Source organism: Gymnodraco acuticeps, unplaced genomic scaffold (assembly GCF_902827175.1).
Source record: "Gymnodraco acuticeps unplaced genomic scaffold, fGymAcu1.1, whole genome shotgun sequence".
Classification (NCBI taxonomy): Eukaryota; Metazoa; Chordata; class Actinopteri; order Perciformes; family Bathydraconidae; genus Gymnodraco; species Gymnodraco acuticeps.
The window spans coordinates 211,653-235,712 of record NW_022990559.1 but is presented as its reverse complement, the minus strand read 5'-3'; the positions used below and the strand labels follow the sequence as shown (position 1 = coordinate 235,712).

At 38.3% G+C, this 24,060-nt stretch overlaps 1 protein-coding gene and 1 pseudogene across 1 annotated transcript; one reads left to right on the top strand and one right to left on the bottom strand.

Moving 5' to 3' along the window:
- Positions 1 to 14,735: 14,735 nt before the first annotated feature.
- On the bottom strand, positions 14,736 to 21,344 carry LOC117553592 (annotated as a pseudogene).
- Positions 20,970 to 23,403, top strand: gar1 (GAR1 homolog, ribonucleoprotein). The gene is made up of 7 exons (XM_034227596.1): positions 20,970 to 20,984; positions 21,291 to 21,505; positions 21,984 to 22,138; positions 22,258 to 22,317; positions 22,398 to 22,509; positions 22,659 to 22,805; positions 22,891 to 23,403. The coding sequence occupies exons 2-7, from the start codon at positions 21,304 to 21,306 to the stop codon at positions 22,899 to 22,901; spliced, it is 687 nt and encodes a 228-aa protein (XP_034083487.1). The 5' UTR covers positions 20,970 to 20,984; positions 21,291 to 21,303; the 3' UTR covers positions 22,902 to 23,403.
- The last annotated feature ends 657 nt before the right edge of the window (positions 23,404 to 24,060 follow it).

Below are 24,060 nucleotides of genomic sequence, written 5' to 3'. Positions count from 1 at the left end.
TCCATTTTGTCCCCATAAGGGAGGCGAGTCCCCACACGTGACTGTGTAGACAGATTTAGGTCCCCACAAGTATAGTAATGCTCGGCCACACATACCACATACCACACACACACTGAGAGGGGGGATCTTTCTTAAACGTTTTTTTAGAATCAATCTGCAAATGCATACAACCATCCTGTGGACTGAGTTGTTGAAAATTCAAGATGTTGTCCCCATTGCCCAAAATGTAAATGCAAAACATAGAAACAGAGTTATTTTGGTCCTGGCCTTCACAAATGCACATAATTTGAAGGCTACATATGTGCAGCATCCATCATGTAATATCATCTCTGTGAGTGTGCTGTAATGGGTAACTCCAGTCTAAAACAAACGTCAACTTTGGTCCCTGTGGGCTAAGAGAGCTAGCTCAACAATGCTAGTGTCCATCAGACGGATCTACAGTTGATTAAGTACCCTGTTGAGAGAGTGGAGCTGTTGCAGAACAAATACTCAAATCTCCACAGCAACAACAGTCGGTCAAGTGCCAGCGCTCATTACCCGCTGTGCAGAGCGTTACGATTTCTATTTGGGAAATTAACATTTACAGGAGGCCTTTTAAATTGTGTGCAATATAGAGTTACTCACAAGGCCTGCAGTAGTACAGTATATACAGTAAAGTCAATGTTTGATGTTCAGGGTCAGACCACTTTTTCTGATAGAAAAATTATAATTCTATCGAGTTATCGTCAAATAACGTGTTTTAATACTTGAGATAATTAAAAAGGTTAATATGCCGTAACAACATTTTTAAAACAGTGCTGAGAAAAGTCTAACATTAAAGAAAGATTTACGTGTGTTAATCAAACAATCCTCAAATATGAAAATGAATTGACTGTCCGTTTTCCTGCCCCAGTGCGCTCTGGGAGTTGGGTGACAGTTTGTGTCAGCTGTGCTTCTACCTGTCGTTAAGGAGCGGCTGCCGTCCTTCTTCCTCTTTCCTGTTTGCTCTGGCGACAGGGGAGAAGATTCTTGTTTTGGCCGCTTGTACCAGAAGGCTCCTCGCTGGGGGGCATTCCTCTGTAATGCTGAGGAGCCCCACATCTATTTATCTCCATCTCTGCACCTTTTACAATTGGCAACATCCCATTAAGTTAGTGATCTCTCAATCAACAGCTGAGTGGCTGGGTATCTTGTTGTAGCTGTGGCAGTTGTATATTCTTACAAAGCTGAAATAGCAGCGAGCGAGTGAGTGAGTAGGTGAGTGAGTGTTGAATTTGTCAGGGTAACATCATGTTATCGTCAGCGGCGAGGCCTTCAAGGGTACAACATGGCAAGCAGGAGAGTGATACCACAAAATGTCCCAAATCTCCAGCAACGGCCAGGTCACTAGTTAGATTGTTGATGTAATGGTACTGCAATAAATTCAAAACAAAATAAAATGTTGATTTGAAAGAGTAACCCCAATGGCTACAAGCTTGTTGTTTGGGAACCTACCATTGCTCACCTTGCTTTTGAGAACTTGTTCATTAGTTGTTTAGAAGTGATAACACTGATAAGCTTCTGAAAACTGAAATGTAATTAATTGGCCAAATGTTTCAGTGAGAAACTGCACGGAAATGAGGAATTATGTTGAGTTAGCCAAGTTGTATATGTAGTGCAGTAATTCAATAATCACGTAAACTGTTGCCCAAGAGCTCACAATATGGTCGACAGAGGGTGTGTTGTGTCACCAAAAAGCCATTAGCTCTCATTGCTAAGATGGGAATTTAACTGTCTCACACTGAAATAAAAGCGCACCCATGTTTCATCAGAAGGTGCTGAGATTTCAATCAGCTTTAGATCCATTAAAGTGACACTTACTGTAATTAAAAGAGACAGGATGCTTTATATTGTATCAAATTGATGAACATACAGACTGCAGAGTAAACATTCAGAGGGTCTATTAAAAAAATCCAAAATCTTTAAATTGCTTTGTTTTATCACAGGAGCCTTAGATAAACTGGGAATTTAATTGACTAAATTGTTGTATGTTGACTCAGACCGTCAGACGGCACCTCCATATGACAACAATACCCTGAAAGGGCTCCGATTTTACTGTAACCCCTCAGATTATCCTAATTACACAAAACAGGCGCAGTCCTTTGAAGGTTAATCTTCTCTTGCTTCTCCGTGTAACCGCACGCACCGGGAAAAGATCATTGGAAACCCCCTGGAATTGTGTCAACATTTACAAAACCTGCACTATGTACAAACTGTGAACTGCAAGGAATGCTGTAAAGTCCAAGTACCCAGCCTCGTGAGTTTCTAAATGTATTTACAGCAGCTATTCGATGCCCTGGATAGTGCGGTGAAACCCAACTCTGAGTATTCTTGATATTTTGAGAATTCAGTGCACATTTCAATAAGCGAGATTTAAACTAAATAAAGATTTGTGTATATTTTGTTTATCCAAGATCTGTTCAGATTTGTCACCTGCCAGCTTGTTGTTGTTTCTTGCTGAAGACTGAGTCATTTTCAGCTCAGTGCTTATGTGATTTTGAATGCAATTTTGTCAGGCCTTTCTTCTAAATGAGAAAGACAATAAGGTAATCTCCCTGGGTTTACCTGAAGTACAGTTGAAACACATTCTCTCACTCACCTGCACACTCTCTCCTTTTTCTCTGCTGCTTCACTTCTGCAATGATATACTTCTCAATGACACCCTTCGTACATTTTTATGGTGAATTTAATTGTTTAATTCAGATTTTAGTGCTAGAACAGACACTTTTATGGAGTACCCACACACCTGCTGTGAGGTCAGACAACTTGATTGACACCTCCTCCACATGGCAGAGGAATCATGTGGTGAGCGAATGGATCCCGAGAAGAAGATCAAAGATTTATTGCACTTTCCTTTCACCTATGCCTTAAAATGTCGTAAAGGTTTACGATGCGTTTTCCACTGAATGCTTTTTAAGCACATCTCTTCCTGACAGCAAAGACATAACTCATCAGTGGTCATAATTTAGTCAAGACAGCTCTTGGTATGAAGCTGCTTTACATTAGGACTAAAGAGAGCTGGTGTTCAGGGTTAAAGGTAGACAGTAATGCCTACAGATTGGAGTTAAAGTTATATAAAAAAACAGGTTGTTATTTGCCTTTTATGTTTTTTTCTAAATTGCTTTAACCCAGTGTTTGACTAATGTAGTCTTCAAGTTCTCTAAACTTTAAGGGCAATTAATATAACTGTTTTATGGGACAACTATCGCGTGTCTGAAAAAGGTAGTAAATCATCCAAAAGATTTCACTTGAAAAAATATTGTGTAAGTAGATAGGCCAATCCCACCAAAATGAAAATGTCATACTGTGAGTTGTACTGGTCAAAAATAATATTTCACCATTTCAGTCAATCCTGGACATTTTTCTTATACATAAATCTGTTTTTGTCTATTTTTCTGTTGACAGTGAGTGCCTATCGAATAAGAATGTGAGTGTTTGTTTCATGTAAGTCATATAGAGTGAACCACAAATGACATTCATGCCCAAAAAGATCTGCAACAATGAAAACATACTGCCACATTTCAGTAAATAACAACTCATATTTTTCTAACAGTACGTTACATCACAATTGATTTCACGTCATAGATATTTATGGCATCTAAACTTCTAAGCATGATTATATCAAAGATCCTAAACTTAGTATCAGCTTGAATACAAAACATCTTACTGTATAAACACAATATACGGTTATATCTACTCGTATAACATCTGAATAATGCCCTTTCTATACATGGTGAGAACACACACACACACCTCTAATGCATACACACACAGCCTGGCAGGATTTTTTTAATGTTACACAATAAAGAGTTTTGGCAGTAAGCGTGTTTTAATTAGGCTTATATGTTTTGGCTCCCAGTTTAAACATACTCATTTTCATTTGGATCTGCAAAGCTATGGTTCAAACTTGTCCTCTGAGTGATACGATTGGAGGACACTAAATCCTCATTCTCTTAATTAAGGCTCAAAGAAATATTGTGCATGGCAGAAAATGTTTTGGCAGAAAGCATCAAAGAGTGATGCTCATGGGAAATTATTGTTTTTAAGTTAATAAGTAGTTTTACTCGTAGCAGTGAAAGAGGATTTAAGGAATTCAAATCAAAACTAACATAATGTCCAAATGAACTGAATCTTTGAAAATAAAAATTCACTTCACGCATGGTATGAACAAAACAAAGTTAAGAGGCAAACGTACACATGCACTGAATAGCACACAGATATACAAACACAGAAAGGCCAGTCGTAGATAAAATGACGGAGCGCATACTCTCTTCATGCAAATCAAGATAAATAGCTTCTACTGTAGCAAATTGAACAGGCTCCTTTTGAATTACATTTTCATTTCTTATCTGAGCATAGGCGAGCCATTCAACAAATTGTGAATATGGACGCTTGGATCATATTTAAAAGCTTGAATGCAGCCACATGATTAATGTGGTTACAGATAACAGAAGAGACTAATGGCTCTGAGGGGCAGCTCATATCTGAGCACCATGCCAGTTAACCCCGTGCTTTTCTAACCTGCTCCCTGGAAACACTTTTTTCCAAAATATTATGAAAAATGTTTTATAAAATCATTTATAATTTAAAATGGCAAATGTGATAACACGGATTCACTTGGACATGCACTTAAGAAATGCACAGAACATAATTGGACAAAGTAAAAAAACATTCATTTGAAATAAATAAAATAGTATTATGTAATTGGAATAAAACATTTGATTAGATTCACATGTGTAATATTATGAATATGATCACACATGACAATAAGCCAATAATAAGGAACTGTGTGGCAACAAAACAAAGTGACAAAACAGGTTAAAATAATTGTATTGTTATTATTTTGTCTGTAACCCGCACGGAAGATCTTTTTGAATTCCCTACTTTAAAGATTTTTTATTGATAGTACTTTCTGAAATACATTTTGTTATTTTGTGTGTTGACGGTTCTGTGACTGAATGCTATTGTAACTATTAATCCATAATTCATATTTTTCAAAACAATACAGACCTTTTTAAGGACATAGATCATAAATAGGGAGTCCTCAATAAATTGCACATGGGACAACATTAAATATAATATAGTATATATAGAGTCTATATATCATATTGTAATACTTTAAACAATAAAAATGATGACACCAAGATTTCAAGAATGATGCTTTTTGGTTGCACTTCCAGGATACTTAATATGGTTTCATTATTCTAATATGTGTTATTTTGTCATTTATATACCATAAAAGCATAACTGTGTACTATTATACACATTTGAAGTGTGGCGAAATAGTTAATATAATTGATGATAAAGTAGTTAAATAAAACAGAAAATATCTTAAAATAATGGCTAATATCTGTTTTTAATTGGACACGTTATAATTCAAATGCTTCTTTGTATGATATGTCTCCGTCAGTAGAAGACCTTCTCAGCTTTACCAGATTCTTTGTCTGAAACTCTTGCAGTGACACATGATAATCTGCAACACTGCGCCCCCTAGTGCATCTACTCCTCTACTGCATTACAAAGAAAACAGTCACACACATCTCAGCACAAGATACATTTGATTTTGCACAACCAGAACTAGTTGTCTCTTGATGCTCCTGTTGTGAGATTAGTAAAACACACTATGATGCTTTGAACAAGTGCAGAGCTGTAGATTCCAACAACAATAATCTCTCCTGTAATGTCTCCGAACTTCAACCTTGTTTCAAAGAGCGATGCTGCAACTGATCATTAAGCAACATTTTCCAGTTCAGGCTCTCCTTGAAACCGCCCAATTAGTGGTTAGAGCTGATCCCTCTGCACCGGGCTCTTCTGTTTCCTAATGAGCCGAGAGGTGAGGCTTTGGAACCGGGCGGGACAGGAACACACAGAGGCAGGACAATCAATCAATTCCCCATCCCTCCTATCAGTCATATTTACATTTCTCACACAACCATGCCACCCACAAATGAATGCTAGATTAGCTCAATGAATAGATGTGTTGCGATGATGAGTTTCATTCCAAGTATTACATGGTTCCTGATTTATAGATACACAGTTTCAAGTCCAGTTCACTTACTAAATGCATACACTTAGGTCATTATAATATATATTTAAATGTACAAAGATATGTTACTATAACATGTTCCATTAACTCTAGATTCTACTACACCATGTTCAACTTACTACTACTTAAATGCCAAAGATAAGATAAGTTACTCTTCAGATGTTATAGGTTTTCAAGTGTTTACAAGGAGAACCTATCATCATATAAAATATGACGCATTGTATACAGATTAAACTGAAAGTCAAAACAAATATGTGGTGGACATTTTTTTTGATGCAAGAACATAATTATATAGCACTTGTTTTTTATACTAAAGTGATATTTTGTTGCCGATTTATCAATTTATTTGCTTAAGTATGAAGTATTTAAATATGTTAGTATTGATACTTGTTAATCATTTATCTTGATCTATCTTCTATATTTACACATTGCCTTTTTTTATTCTTACATTCACGTTTATTCTTATCATAAAACAATTGAAAGTCACTTTTGGTTCATCTTGATGCCCTGAAGGGAACACAGAGTTTTGGCTGTGGGTGTTCTGAGGGCCCTGCAGTACACTAACTTGTCGGGGCAGGACGGAGCTCTGAGGTGGGTAACCCTGCCTCCAGTGCCCCGGGGACGAGGGATTACCCGAGGTTTTTTAGCTGCCTCCGAACAGGTGAGGAGCCGGGTTAGACATGACAGACTTTGTTGGGGTGTCCAGGGCTTAAGGTTATTACTTTAAAAGCAACTCGGTGGGTGTTCCTGGTGCTCTCCCTCCTGTCTTCCCTTGGTTGTTTGTTTGTCAGTTATTAGAGATCAGGCATTTTGTGCGGGTCTTAATCCGAGTGCTAGTGATTATAGGGGCGGTCAATAGAAGCTAATTGTGTGCACAAATCAGTCGGCTTTGAGTGATAAAGTCATCTTGTATTTTGTGGCAGGGCCTTCTAAGAAAACTAAAAAACTAAGCCTGTCACTGAAACAGCCGTCTGATGGAAGAGTTTTTTGGTATGCATATAATAATTTTCCAACATCAAAGCACTTAACTGGCATTGTTTCTGGACCCACTCCTCAAACATAAACCCCATAGGCTGGGGACTTTGTGTGCCTTAATAAAGTCCTAATCACTGGGAGGCATTGTTTATTTTCTGTCACACTCACCCTGGGGCCACACAAATGTAAACCCTATGGCACTGTGGCTTTCCCTTAAAGCCTCACATATCCGCTTAACACCAGCAGAGATCTGAGACTTTCCTCCACCGTCCCTTTCATTTATGTTTGTGTAGGTGAGCTGACACGGCCTGTCTTGCACCACTTTCATTCACTAATGCAGAAGCAGCTCTAGCTATGCAAAACATATGGAGTTGATCCTACAAGGACAAGAATATTATGTATACCTATTGTCAATATGTGGATCCGGTGCTTGCACACTTTGCTTTAATGTTTGTAATTTAGGATTTGTCGCTTGTTTTGCTGTAACTCAAACCAGTCTGGTTAAGAGCAGTCATTTAATGCTGAAAAATACAAAAGGAATATGAGGAAAATGTTAATGTAAAGCGAGATTTCTGTCAGAATACTGAGTACATAAGCACTTGAATAATTGACAAAGTATAGTTTCATAGATAGATTAACAAGCTTAATTCAAGTAAACATGGCAATCTGGAGTTTATTGTTGGACTAACTCTTCGAAAAGTTGGGTGTATTTGCAGTAGCAAAGAAATATTCTAAAAATATTTGATCGTATTAGCTAGGAGAATGTGAATGTGTAGATCTTGGTTATTGTGGATATCACAACACCACCTAGTGGATCTTGTTGTTTTTACAGCCAAATGACACTCATCTCTGAACTTAATGAAGTGCTCCTGAAAAAAGTCAATACCAAATCCTTTTAAAATGTATATCAGACCTTGCTTGTCACTTTCTGAGGTCTCTGTACACCGGACATCTCAATAAGGACCAAAACATCCCATCCCAATTGTCTTTGACTGTCACTGATATTCATAAGGCCAGATTTCCCCCGTTTGCTCAGGGAACATCCCATTCAAGCAAATGTGTTTGCTCATACTCTCCAGACATGTGGGCTGAGGAATGAAATATCAAACAGGACAACTGTTTAATGTGATGCACGCACACTCACACAGCCACACGTGCACACACACAGACACAATTATGCATGCATTCACACACATGCTGCATTTCTCAAACACAAGCAAGTGAATCTGTGAGCACACACTCTCTGGCACTCCACACCTCAGCCTCCTTAATGATAATTAGTCCTCTATCATGCCTGCTGAATGATCAATGACAGCACTGTAGGTTTTACATTAATAATTTGTGGAGGAGAGTGAGTGACAAAGAAGAGTGAGAGAAGCGGGAGATGTGTCCTGTTGTGTTATGGGACAGAGGAAGGCTAGATTACCCATGTGCCAGGGGAATCTAATGCAATTACGAGTGTTTGCTTACACCATGTGTCCCCTTCCGTCTGCACAGCGGCATCGGGACTGCACCCGCCACCATCCTCCATTCAGCACTCTTGTTTGTTTTCAGTATTTACTACACCCCTCCTCACCACCACCACCCCTCCTCATTTGCCCCTGCCTTCAATATCACTAATTAAAGTAAACCAATAAGGTTGGGGGAGGGACCAGATTGAACTCCAACTCAGAACTCAGAAGTCAAAAGAGACACTGAGGGGGAGTGTTGATGGTGTGTGTGTGTGTGTGTGTGTGTGTGTGTGTGTGTGTGTGTGTGTGTGTGTGTGTGTGCGTGCGTGCGTGCGTGCGTGCGTGCGTGCGTGCGTGCGTGCGTGCGTGCGTGCGTACGTGCGTGCGTGTGTGCGTGTGTGTGTGTGTGTGTGTGGCTGGCAGGCAGGCATTATATACATTATTTATAATGCAAGAAAGAAGGCCACATAGGGAGAGGGGAGGTTTGTTTAAGAGATTAGCGATGGCCTGCTTATTAGCTTTAGCTCTTATTCACAGTCATTTGCCTATTCTTCAACATTCACATGGCATCCACAAAGAAGTAGCCAGATTATTGATTAAAATCCAATTTGTCTTTTTCTTCTTACTATGGCTCCACTCGAATGCATCTGCCAGTAGTAGAGAGTTGATATTCTAACAAAGGATAGATAGATAGATATGATAGATAGATATGATAGATATGATGGATAGATATGATGGATAGATATGATAGATAGATAGATAGATAGATAGATAGATAGATAGATAGATAGATAGATAGATAGATAGATAGATAGATAGATAGATAGATAGATAGATAGATAGATAGATAGATAGATAGATAGATAGATAGATAGATAGATAGATAGATAGATAGATAGATAGATAGATAGATAGATAGATAGATATGATAGATAGATATGATAGATATGATGGATAGATATGATGGATAGATATGATAGATAGATAGATAGATAGATAGATAGATAGATAGATAGATAGATAGATAGATAGATAGATAGATAGATAGATAGATAGATAGATAGATAGATAGATAGATAGATAGATAGATAGATAGATAGATAGATAGATAGATAGATAGATAGATAGATAGATAGATAGATAGATAGATAGATAGATATATAGATAGATAGATAGATAGATAGATAGATGATTATTTGGGGAATAAAATGTTGCCCTTTGCACTTTATAGAGCAGGGCAGGCCTAGTTTGACTTTCTTATTTTGACTATACCTGGGACACGGATGACATTTCATTTTTGTGTATATAGTGCCAAGGATGATATTAAGCTAATCTGCCCCTGCTCCTGTTTGCTCTCAGGGATTTGGGAAGTATAGGCAAACACGAAGCACACCGAGACTCCAGCTCAGATGAGGGGCGACGGAGAGACTTCTGGTAAAGCGGCGGCGCTGCGGTGGCAGCAGCGAACTGTTGGTTTTCTCAGTGTGAGCTTGTGAGAATATTGTCCATGTCCAACCTCCCTGCTTAGGATTACATATTTGATGTTAAATCCGCTCCCAAAGTTTAAATCTGTGTGTTTTGCTAGCGGTGAAGTTGACCTTACAATGTGAACCTTCTTAAAAACTAACTTCCCAAAGGCATTCAGGATTTCTGCTGCTATGCTATTTTAAGTCAAGTTAGGAGGGGGTCGTATACTTTGGAGAACAACATGATAACTAACAGAATAACTACAGGGGGTTAAAAAAGGAACATCCTGCAACCATTAATCTATTGTGTCATTAAACCCCACTTACAAACATTATTTCCATTACACTATAGGCTATTGAAAATGATCTCAGTATTTCGCCTGAGAAACTTTAGCTATATATTTATATGTTCTACATTAACATGATATCCAAACTCCAGCATGACTTGTACATTTGTACTTCACTAAAAGTAGAGAAATAAAAGGCCTGTGGAGTTGCAAGACTGCAAACATACATACTTTTTTAATATATCATATTTATTTATTATGGCCTAAATAAAGTGATGTATATCGTTTTTAAATGTAATGTCCTCAACTTCTTAATTTGTTATTATATAGTTATTTTATTTAAAAATGTGTTTCCACCTCTTTATACTTTGTGTTGTACCATTGAAACATGTGAACACTGTACATGTGTTTACAAGTCTTATCTTGTCTTTTCTGTTGGGGTATAATTGTTTGTTATCAACCAATAATGATTGGTTATTGACGGGCTATCAACACTCAATCAGATTTGTATTCTGCAAAGTTCTTAACATTTAAAAATAAATGTGTGTTTATGATATAGACACTTGCTAAACTGTATCATTAGGGTTAGATTGATGCTCTCAAGTAATATGAGGTTAGTTAGTTCTTCATGTCAGCTGTGTAAACTCATTTGACTCTTTACAGGCTATATTTAAAATATACTTAAATATATATTCAGCATTACTCACTTCAATACTGCCTGCCAACATATAAAAGAAAACTGTGGGATGCTTGAGAATGAGTAATGGGCCCAGGCACCTATAATGGATCATTTCAGGTTTCTTTCTTTTTACCACAATTACCAGTCAAATAAGTGTTTTGACTGTTTTCAGTTCAAAGTCTATTTTTTTGCTTTTGGCCAAATCCTTCTGTGGCCTGGCAGCGGGCCAGGAGCAGTGATTGTGAGTTGTCAGGAGGAGCAGGAGAAAAACAGAGTGATGTACTTTACTGTGGCAGTATAACAAGAAACTATGACTCACCGCACACTCATTTTGATTTTTTTCTTGTCCTACCACAACCTTGAGAATCATTTGAAGCCACACTGGATGATATATCAAGAAAGACACAAATGTAACAAAGCAGACATAACAACTCAGAAGTCTTCAGAGCCAGTCTTGGTCAGGGCCAAACACAACAAGTGCAAAAACATTTTTCTCAGTGGTTCAAGGAAAAGTGAACTATCATCCATTTTAGATGACGTTTGCATTTTAGCCATTTACATGAGGTGTCACTCTCATCCAAAGCAGTTCAAAAAGAGAGGAGAGAAATACATCCCTATACCTGACACTTTTACAGAGCTGCAATCAGGCAAACATGATTTAAGTATTATTAGTGGTAGTAATAGTAAAATCAGACCATTTCAGAGTTTTCCGTCTTGATTGAAAGGGCCAGTGTGTTTTAGGGGTTAATCTGTTTAGGGATATATCTATTAGCAGAAATGTAATGTTCAATATTATCTCATAAATATCTTTTCATTTGAGTATAATCACCTGAAACTTAGAATACATTGTATTGCCTTTATAATGCAGCCTTCAAATCTACATAGGGAAGGTCTTTAGTGTGTTTTACGTTACTCAAAGGCCACCATAGTTCTGTCCAATAAAACTCCAGTAACTGCAGCCATTGTCTACATTTCATGGCTTTTTTCATAGCATTATTTTTAGCATGGCCTCTCGGCGAGTTAAAGGTCGTGAAAGTGTTTAATTCGGCTGCTTGTTACCGATGCATTGTCAAAGAAGGGATGAGTGAAGGGCTATTCAGTTAGATGCAATCTACAATCGCAATTCTTGATGTTGCTAAATCCTAAAATACGATAACATTAGCCCAGTTTAAGTATCCTCTTTTTGGCCTAAAGAATACAGTTCAAAATATATCTTACCAATTAGGTTTTTATGTACAAAGGTGCACAAAATAATAAAACACATATTTCTAAAGCCTATATTTGCTACCATGAGTATTTGGGTACCATTCACAGTCTACATTGCTACTAATGTATTTTCTTTTAATCTTACTGGGAAATGTTTTAATATATAGAAGTAACAGCATTGCTAAAAAAAAACGGCATACATTCACATTGTAAAGACCATTGTCGATTGTTCCATTTAAGAACGTAGCCTGTAATTGCATACCAATTATATTCTTACTTCGACACACACAAAATAAACATTCCCAGGAATTACCCAAGCCCCGTGTGGCTGTGAAAAACCGGGGAGCGGTAAACTGAGCAGGTTTGGGAGGTAGCTAAAGATCCCTGTACTTTACTCATGCTTGTGAACTTCTTCTCAGGGATTAGGGGGTAAACACACGGGGTCTGAGAGAAATATCTCCCCCTACCTTCAGCCCATAACCACATGAAGTGACTGTTGACTCAATGTTGGCACACGGAAAAAAGCATTGTGGCAGAGAGGATAGGGCTGAATCCAAATCTGTGAGATCTGTCAGGCCCGCGAGGTCATGAGGAGTATTATTGCACCTTTTCTAGGAATTTATAAATGATTTTTTACATTTATGACAATATTGATTCTTTTGCACCATTGTTTATTTATATTTTTATAAAATTATTGCACTGTTCCTTATTAAGTTGCATTGTTGGAGGAGCCAGGAATTTTTATTTAAATAAAGATTTATTTATATCTAAAAAACATCTGACGTTGCAATCCTGCCATTAGAGAATCAAGATATGAAATCTACCTGTAATTCAAACATTACATTGGACATTGTTTTGACTATAAATGCCATTTTTCGAGCAAATCCTTTACGACAGATTCAAAAGAGCTAAAATAAGGCAAACTACAGTAACAACCTCGATGTATGACTCCTTCCCACGCATACTAGTAATGTTCTCAGTGGCCAATGAGGCAGAGTTCAAATAAAGGAGTGCCATGATAGCACCCTACAGGTAATCTCTCAATTACTACTTTACTGCTGCTGTCAGACAATACACAACAAAAGCTTAGAGCTGTCACGCATACAGCCCTTATGTGTGTGTGCTTATGTGTCTCTCTGGTGATAGCCATGTGTGGTCTGTTTAATCCTATTCTTTGTTGTATATGTCTGTTGCAACTTAACTATAAAACACTGACACAATATGAATGACAAGTTTCAAAATAGGAAACACATGGCGTTGCATGGCTCAATGCAACGAGCATGATACAGTCACTATCAGGGTTAGGAGGGTTTATATTACCATAAGGCCTCTAAAGAGCGGGACTGTAGACATTTATAGTGTAATTATTATGAGTGCCAAAAACTGTCTTATTTTTGTATAGGATTTCAGGAAATAAGTAGCCTATATGTCTCAAACTATTTGTATTTTTGGCTTGCATAAGTTTGCTGTTAGTACTTCTGCATGAATTGTATTTGAAACAGTGCACCTGTGCCATATTGTACAAATAGACTACTCTAAAACATCAGTAGTGCACATTTAAAAACTTGAAAGTTTAAACCCTTTAAACTCTTGTAATGCCCTCCATGATGTCAAAAGGAGTTGTTGGAGTTAAAATGGGCCTGCCCTTGATAACAATACCTTACTGTGTCAGATTTGTTTCTGCACAGTATACTTATCAAGCGGAAAATGATTCCCCCCTCCGAAACACTAAGCACTGTTTTGTGCTGTCCTCAAGTGAAGCTGGGTGTATTCCACTGACACAGGAGCTAAAGCTAACCGTGTCAGAGAAAGACCGGGGATGTCACAGGCAATGCTTGGCATTAGCCGTATAATGGCCAGGATTTGCTGATAAAGCAGGGGCCTCACATTGGCAGTCTTTAGTGACTTAAGTGGGTCGCTCTTCCATAGCCGCTGGGGCCTTACAGTATATCCATCCCTCTATCTCTCGGCCTAACTGGCTGTGTCTCTTTCAGATGTGCTTTCCCCTTCAGCTTATTTCTCTGAGATGTTAATACAGAAGGTTTTTTAACTGATTCATGTGATTTCAGCAGCCATTCCACACAACAGCTTAGCCCTGTAATGAGCTTAGAAAACATATCTGCCTAATTGAAATGTTCTATCAATTATACAATAGGATCTTTTTACAGCAGACATTTGACTTGTCATTTCAGATACATTCAACATCCCAGTAAACCATGAGAGTGTAGCAGGGGGCCGGCATGCACAATACAAGGATGCTAAAAGTAGAGCCCCGATCAGATTCAGCCAGCATCATTTCTTTTATTTACACCGGTTATTTTGCTGAGAAGACGTCTCAAAAGTCATCGTTTCTTGTGCGGAGGCAACTCTATTTATATATGTTCTAAAATAAGTAATATACAACTGTACATATAGACACATACAAATCAAAATAATAACTCATTGGGTATACAACTAGTATGATTTGTAGTTTGGATACACTGCATGTATTTCTCATTAAATGAATTACCAGTTGAATCAGTGCGACCTTATTTCCCCTTAAAGATGTGCGTCCATGGGTGTCAGTGTATTATATTTTTGATTTGCTTTTAACAAAAAGAAAGCGGGTTTTAAAATATTTTTGTTCTCCCATTTAATATGCCATCTGTCACACAGGAATACGGTAAATTCTAAGTAAATAAGAGGACGTTTCTTAAAGTCAAGGTGACACCTTTTGACATTTTTTTCCAGACATGCTTTTATTTATGTGATGACATTTACCTCATCTGACATTTCTGTTATTTGTCAATTATCTCCATGAAGACTCACGCCTTAAAGAGACGTCGCCGTGAAGTGACATGACAGCAAGAGGGGGAAAAAATGAACCCAGAAATACAAATGTAAATATGATTTCAATTTGCAAATGTTAGCTGTCTCTATTTATGTTTAACGCTAACACGTTTCCTATCAAGAAGATATCTGCAGAAAAGTTACAGAAATACAAAATATAAGATTGACTGTTAAGACTTTTAGAAATGTATATAGCATATCCTCCATGTTGCAAAAAGCTAAGACAATTACAGAGGTTTTAAAGTTCAAACACAAAGAGGAAATAAAAGATAAGTAACTTTAGATTTTTCCCAAAGATAAGGCAGATATTCAGGCAAAAGGCCCCAAGAAAGCTTTACAAATCTGGAAGCATGTCACACATTTTAAAATGAGGATGTCTAGTCACATAAACACCCGTCACAACCACGGTCACAACACGTCCTCTGTCCGTTGATCTTACTCTCTTATCTTCCTCTACTGCTTTCGTATTCTTGAAAAGTTTCTTTGGGAGGAGGGGGTGTGGTCTAAAGTGCGTCATGTGTGATTGATAGCACGTAGGCAGAGGAGACCTACATGAGGGAGAGCACCAATTTATTTTCCAGTTTAAATAGAGACGGAAAAGCAGAGAGAACTGCCAAAGGTATTCATTTGATCTGAATGGAACTTCAATAAAACAAATTCCTCCGACAGCTATTTCAGTTCTGCACCGAGAGGCATTCCCCAAACAACCTTTTGTCTTGTGTCCTGACAGCCCACAACTGTTATTCTAGCCCTTCTCCCCATTAAATCAATATATAATATTACCAAGGACGAAATTTGGGAAGCCTGACCACATGAAGCAGATACTTCTCCACGGCTGATGACAGATTCAGCCATTTGTTTTCTGAGACTTTTAGCCCGTCTTACAAGGGTATTTAATTTGGACTATTGCTTCACATTGATATGAGTACCAGGATTAATGTATAGCTGCCAAATGTGATGGATTCAGAGAGAATTTGTCTTGATGTTACTGCAGATGATGTATAAATAAGTGAATTACATTTAGTATAATTTTGTGCACTTCTGTGGTGTTTCTCTCTTTCGATCAAGTCTTTGATAAATAATTTTAAAAAAAACCTCTGAATGTAATCTGAATAAAGATAAAGTACCTTTTGCATGTAAAAAAGTATTATTCATAAAGTTAGATGAATTTGTGGACACATGGACTTTTACATGCTATGAGACTGCCATCTAGTGGCCAATTTTGTACAAAGCTTAAATGATTGCCTACATTAAACATTAAATAATCAGTTGCATTCATTTCTTATGGCTCTATCTGCAGCTTTTCCAGAGTCATTTCTTATGATAACATTTTTCCACAGGCCAACAACAGCTTCAAAAAAACTATTTCCCTCAAAAAAAAAAAAAAACATGCCCTGCTGTCGTGAGAAATAAAGTGCAAGAGGAAACATCCATTAAACTCAGTGTGCTGCTCTGTGATGCACACTAAGCCAGATACTTGGCATCTCATCTTGGGTGCAAGTTCATCAATGTTTGGGGTCAGGCTCTGAGCTGAGGAGACCCTCAGGATGGAGTGAAGGTGTCCGTGCAATATACCGGCGGGCCAGATCTAATAGTAATTACAAATTATCCTGCGGGACGAAATTAAATCCACCACGGGCCTGATTTGGCCCGCGGGCCTTGAGTTTGTCATGTATGTTTTAAGGGAAAGAAGCATTTAGATGTTCACAAAAACACAGCAGAGATAAGCAAAATATAATTACAATGATATTGAATGTTGATTCTTCATCTGTCTGTAATGTTAAACTGTTTCCACTGTGGGTGTAGTCTCCTCTGGCCACAGATTGATGACAGTGCGGATGCTAAAAGAAGAAAAACTTTTGTGAGTAATACAAGGAGTCCCAAACACTCTCACTTCCAGAAAAACTTTTAAAACGAGTGGCAGCAAATAAACCAGGTCTTACCCTTTCCCTTTTTTCATATGATCAAAGGCCACATTGATTTTCTCCAGTGGGAGTTGGTCGGTGATAAACTCATCCAGCTTCAGCTTCTTAATCATGTAGTCATCCACCAGTTTAGGCACATCCTCCACACTCTTCCAATCTGAAGAAAAGGATACAAACTCATGAACCACTACATAGTGGAAATGAATAAACTCCGAGAAAACTTTTTGTAAGTTATATAATTTACCAGCGTCTCCTTAGTGAACTTGTTGTTGCAGGCTTGAGTGACTCAAGAAGAAAGACTTTACTTTACAACCTGAAACGTAAGATTAACTGAGAGGTATATGGCAATTTAGATGACCATTTTATTCTTCAAGTCATTATTTGGTCAAAAGTACGTATAAATATTTCACTGGTTATATCTTTGTTTTTCTGATTTATGTAATTACAAATGTAATACTTGGTGATTAGACTAAGGATTTTAAGACATCACCTTAGTTCTCTGAAAACGTCTCTTGTGATTGACCTACTACCGTTGTTTGACTATTAATATTCTTACCAATTATGAACACAAATCATTAATTAAAGCCTTAATCAAAATATTAAGACCCAAACAAAACGTTTCAGTTGCCAACATCAACTTTGCCCTACAAATGCGACGGCTGAAACAAAACATTTTATATTTGAGGGTGGATCTTGACTTGTTCAGTCTTCATGTGAACAATGATATTTCATTTTCAGTGTTCACTTATCCTTACATTTCATCATGCCACTAACAAACAATTGTTGATGAAGCATTGGCAATTTGTTTCCTTGAAGTAACAGGCCTTGTAACTTATTTTAAATTCAGCTCCAAAATAAGTCCCCTTCAAGGTGCGTCCCATCAGGATCTTTTCAACCTTGATGTTTATTGCCTCAGCCTCCGACCATCCGACAATGACACAGGTTCCCCAGGCATCTCTAGTGGACTCGAACGCAGAGTTCTAGGACAACACACAGAAGCCATTGTGTCAAATATTACTCCTTTTAAACGTATTAACAATAATCAAACGAGGATCAGTGCATCATTTTGACAAACTTCTTATCAAACAATGTGTACATGCTGTATTACAAACCAGCATGTATTGACAGAGTACTGATTCCCACATGATACCTACTCTACATTTACACCTGTACACCCACCATAACAACTGGACTCCCGACACACTCCAGAGCGTAGTCCACCCCCCCCACTTGTTATGTCCAGCAGAACCTCCTGGATGGTCTTGGCATGATCGTTGGGGTTGACACATTCAGTGGCTCCGAACAGTCTGGCTTTCTGAAACCTCTCTGGGTTTACGTCCACGCCAATGATCCTGCTGGCCTTAGCAGCCTGGCAGCCCATGATGGCCGCCAGTCCGACAGCTCCGAGGCCAAACACGGCACACGAGGAACGTTCCTCAACCTGGATGCACACAATGTGGGAGTCAGTCAACCAAAAGCTGTTTAGGAGACATCTGACGAGACAGCTTTATCATGTTCAGAGATAACTTTCATATAAGGATACATTTTCTTAACACATCGATTATAACATTTTTATTTATGTTATCTTTAATAGATCGATTTTAATTTAATGCAATCATGTGTTTAAGCCTAAAAACACACTGTATGTCAGATTTGTTTAAATAAACGATTTTTTGCACTTTTTGAAAGGAAAGATTATTATCAGGCACACAAAAATACTTTACATTATTTAAATTGAATTCATTGTTTTAGGGTTAGATTTTCCCCTACAATGCTATTGAGCAATCCCAAATGTATGAAATATTTAAAGTAGTTGATCATTTCCTATATGTTGTGTTTAGGTCGATGTTATACACATCATAATCTTTTCCATACCTTTTCAGTCTCTTTCTTATGGTTTTGTTTTCATCCTTTTTGTCTATTATATCTAGTATATAGGGGCTTTTGAATTATGTTCAACCCACTATGCTATGAAGTATACTTCAGATCTTATCAGACTACCTTTATGTCCCAGGGGGAAATTCGGTTATTTTACCCTTGCACCATTTTAGAATAAAATGTGGTGCCAATGTTATCTACTGACATCTAGTGGGGAAAACAATTAACTGCAGCCATGCTTTGTACCATTAATCAAACTGGAGAAACACCTGAGTAATGTCACATACAAAATACAACTTAAATGTTTTTCTTCTTAATGGATTTGCTGTGGCATGTTCGTAAATAATCTTTGTATCTGCATCCCTCTTGTTCACACTACAGGTAGGGTTCCTCACACCACAACCACAGGATGGTATCAGAGCTGGCGAGCATTCAAATTATAATTTGAATGCATCTATCAGGCAGATGTGGATCCTCTTACCTTGGCTGCTTTAACCGCAGCACCATAACCGGTAGAGATGCCACACCCTAGTAGGCACACTTTGTCAAGCGGTGCATCACTTCTTATCTTTGCTAGAGAGGTATCTGGGACCAGTGTACTGGGAGAAAGAGCTGACTCCAAGGAACTGGTACACCTGCTGGCCCTTGTAAGATATCCTGCTAGTGCCATCAGCCATTACACCCGCTTGTGTATTTGCCCTAAAAACCACCAAAAGGAAAACAATGAGTATTAAAACACTATAAACACAAGAAACATGTGTATGTGTGTAAATGTATTCATGATCACCAGTTCTTCCTGCACCGATTGGTTTTGGGACTCAGACATCGTTCACATTCCCCACACTGTGGCAGAAAAAGAGGAATAACTTTGTCCCCTGTGCAAACAAAAAAGTACTTAAGTCAGAGTGAACTGTCTTGTCATGTCCCTATTCTGCTTCTTTGTGTGAGCTGTAAGATTCACCTTGTGAGAATTTTGTGACTTCAGGGCCGACGCTCTCCACTATTCCCGCTGCTTCATGGCCGAGAACCAATGGGAACTGTCTGAACTGTCCAGTCAGGTATTCCTGGTCTGTGTGGCACACGCCTGAGGCAATAATCTGCACAAACAAGGTCATTCATGTGACTCAATTTTAGGAAGTATATGTTGTTGTTGTTGCTGCCCAATTTCCATTACAACACGGAACTAACCAAGACAGAGGAAGTCAGCTGTTTTCCAATATTTCCTGAGTGGTTACATTTGTCACTGAGGGAAATTCAACATTATCACATGTATCCATGTTTTTATTTCATTCTTATATAATGTAACACATTATACTACCAATGATTCCCACTCATCCATTTTCACCTGTTAACACCTGAGTGTTTGCTCTAAATACCTCCATTTAAAACCACATTTTGAGACATGTTTTCTTGCATTACAGACAACTTTGGGGTGATCTGCTGACCTTGATGCGGACTTCATGCACTTTAGGTGGGGCCACCTCCACATCCTCAATGGTGAGAGGCTTCCCAGGCTCCCATGCAACAGCTGCTTTGCACCTGATGACCTAAAAGAGAAAGTTAATGTGTATATTTCTCTCTATAATAGAGACAAATATAACCAACACATTCACTTTCTGCATCCAGTCTGCATTCATTGGAGACGGTAATAGACTATTACCTTCTCCAATGAATGCAGACTTGACAGGTGAGTCTTTTATTAATTGTTTTAGTTGGGCGTGGTTCGTTGTTTTTGTAATGACTGTGTCCCTGTTAACACACCATAGTAACCTACGAAAGAAACACAATGTTCGCTTCATAGCAATCAACTCAGTTTATACTACTTAGATATGAGATACAGGCTAGTTTCATTTCTTACCCCTGTTGTTGACATAGTTGGATGATGTTATTCACTAATTAAATGCCTGAACAAAGAAGAATAAACAATATTAGGAATATAGACACATGCGTACATCAACAAGCCTCACAGAAATAACTTTGTGCCATAATTTACAAAGCGTATATAAAGTTAACTTACACTGACCGAGTCTCTGTTTGTTTCGAAGAGACAGTTTAACATCTGCCCTGCTGCCGGTCCTGCGCCTTTAATAAATGTGCGGTAGAGAAGCGACTTTACGATAGTTCCCGACACTGGTGAAAACGTTTACGGCAGCCCTTGGCCACACGTGTTGTCATCGCATGGGAGTCCCTCGGAGTAAATAGCTGCAGTTAACCGTTCGCATTTGTGAGTAATCTGCTTTAATTGTGTGTAGACAGTGTTACAGACTTTTCAACGTGTATATGTTGAAACTAAACTAATATAGCTTAGTTTGTGGTGAAATGCAGCTGAATTGTGTAGTTTAAAGACATAATTGGGTTAGCATGTTAGCTAAACGTTTGCCTTGCTGCTGGATCCACGATGTTAGCTCGTTGAATGCATTGCATTCACTGCACATTGTTTAGCTTCGGTTGGTCAATGCTCACTTTAAACAACCACAGGTTTTGGTTTGGTTTAAACTAATTCATTTTATTTTTCGTGTTTATCACTTAGGATTTGAAGAAAAATGTCTTTCAGAGGAGGTGGTGGACGAGGAGGCAGAGGTGGTGGAGGATTTAGCCGAGGTGGAGGAGGTGGATATGGAGGCGGAGGAGGAGGAGGCCGAGGAGGTGGATTTCGAGGAGGAAGAGGAGGTGGATTCGGACGTGGTGGTGGTGGCGGCGGCAGAGGTGGTTTTAATGACTACGGACCTCCAGAATATGTTGTTGGTAAGATCATAAAAGCAGTACTTCTGTTAAAATGTTGCAAAAGCTGCCAGCATGTTAGAGGTGGGCCCAGCTCCAATGTTCATCCGTAGCACTAAACACTGAGATGAGAATATCAGAAGAAATGTAACACAAACAATTTGCTTCACGTTGTTAAAAACATTTTTGTGTCCTTGCATGTCTACCACTAGGGCAATTATTAGAAAGACACATATGTAGTAATGAGTTTGTATACTTAAAGGCTATTAAGCTTGAACAAAAATGTGTTGTGTTTTTGTAGTTTCTCTTTTATGGCTCACTCTCGTCCAAACGACAATTAATGTTTGGGTATTCAGAAGTATGCTGGATTGTAAAACTGTGGAAACCTTTTATTAATGGCTAATAAAGTCAACATGGGGATGTATATTGGAAATGGGTCTTTTTTGTGATGTCAGAACACCTTATACCTAACTAACTTGTTAATTGTATTTCCACTCTGCAGCTGTGGGAGAGTTTGTGCATCCTTGTGAAGATGACCTTGTGGTTAAGTGTACAACAGAGGAGAACAAAGTTCCCTACTTCAACGCCCCAGTTTACTTGGAAAACAAAGAGCAGATCGGGAAGGTGGATGAGATATTCGGCCAGCTCCGTGACTTTGTATCCTTTCTGTTGTTTTAGTCTTGGGTGTGTGGTGAAATAAAGTACAGGTCAACTTCTGGGAATTATATACAAATGTTAAGCTCAAATCTTGTTAAATCCTTAACCAAATATTGCAGTATTTTTCCGTCAAACTTTCTGACAACATGAAGGCGACTTCCTTCAAGAAAATGCAGAAGGTATAAAGACATTTATTTTCATACTTAAGAGATTTTCCATTCCTCTATATTACACTTTATCAACACTATGTCTCTTTTAGTTTTATATAGATCCAATGAAGCTCCTCCCGCTGCAGAGATTCCTCCCCAGGCCGCCAGGAGAGAAGGGTCCGCCCAGAGGAGGCCGAGGGGGTAGAGGTGGAGGTCGTGGAGGTGAAGCATCCAAACTTTCTCATATTAAATATTCCTGTCCGTGTCCTAATCTGTAGTTCATGATCCTAAAGAAGAGGTTTCTTCCCCAGTTATAGTGACTTAGAGCATGGCTTGTATGCATAGCTTTATTAATTCCATTTTTGTTTCAGGTGGTTTCCGAGGTGGTCGTGGTGGAAGCTTCGGAGGTGGACGTGGCGGAAGCTTCGGAGGTGGACGTGGTGGAGGCTTTCGAGGCGACCGTGGTGGTGGAGGAGGCTTCAGGGGAAGAGGAGGCGGAGGAGGACGTGGATTCAGAGGTTTGCTCTTTTTCAATGTTCTGCAAACTTAAATGTTTTTTCTGGTGTGAAAGGTAAACATTTTTCTGTATTCGTTCACTTTCAGGCTCAAGATGATCTGACAGTGATGGTCTGGTGTCATCCATGTTTTGCGCTACACAAGCAAGAAGGCTGCGTCTATGCCAGTGCGTTGGCTGTTGGACTCCGAATATGGACATTGCCTCTGTTTGTAGAACTTGAATGGATTATCCCTTTTTTCTTTGTTTCATTTTTTACTAGTTTTGAATATGTGATGGATTCTTTTTTTTAAAGGTTCATATGTATGCGTGTGTCAAATGTAATGAGGACCTTTATAGCCTTCATGGAGAGTTAAGGGGCTCCTTTATGTACAGGCTTATCATTATTCTGATACTTTCCAAGTGTTGGGCAATGAGATGTTTGTACTTTGACAAAGACTTCAAGAGATCCAATCACAAACCTCAATGTATTATTTCCTCCAATGTGTGGGAAATCTTATATGCTGTTGGTTGAAGACATTTTAATACCCATAATCTGTGTCATCTTAAACAGAATGTTGTCACATTTTTGTTAAAGGCCTTCATTAAAAAAAAAAACTTTGTAACTGTCCTTTTATTTATTCTCAGACCTTTTATCAGAATGACAAGTGTCCTCACACATTTCCTAAGTTAAAGAATATTCTCAAGTCTACCTCCATTATAAAAATGTTTTGCTTATTGTTGATTCACTCGTGTGTTTGAGCATTACTGTGCAGAACTCTGCACTGACTCCATCAGGTCACACATAGTTTGGATTCCAGTCATGGTAAAAAAAGACAGAACCAAGTGGAAACATATAATGCACATACAAATGGTTTTACAAGAGTACAACTTTTGTGGTTCAAAGTATCTGATGCTCATGGATTTTTATCATTTAATTAAGAAATGTATGGGTGTGTAAGTAGTTTGTGTAGTAATAAGTATGTTCTATAAACTGGATGTTGGGGCTTTTAGGAACTTCAATATTGTGAAATTATAGTAACTCTAGAATTAGCAACTCGTATGCAGATTATACCTATTTTTATACACGTAAATATCCTCACAATCCCACATTCAGTAGCATAACATGAAGACCTAACACTTCGCGGTTTTCTCCAATGTGTTAATGTCTATTTCCAAGGCTTAGGTTGATCTTTCACTTGTCTTGTAGCTGAATGAAAATAAAATACTTTTGTTTGTGGCGCTGTCTTACGTGATACACTGTATGAAATATATAGTTA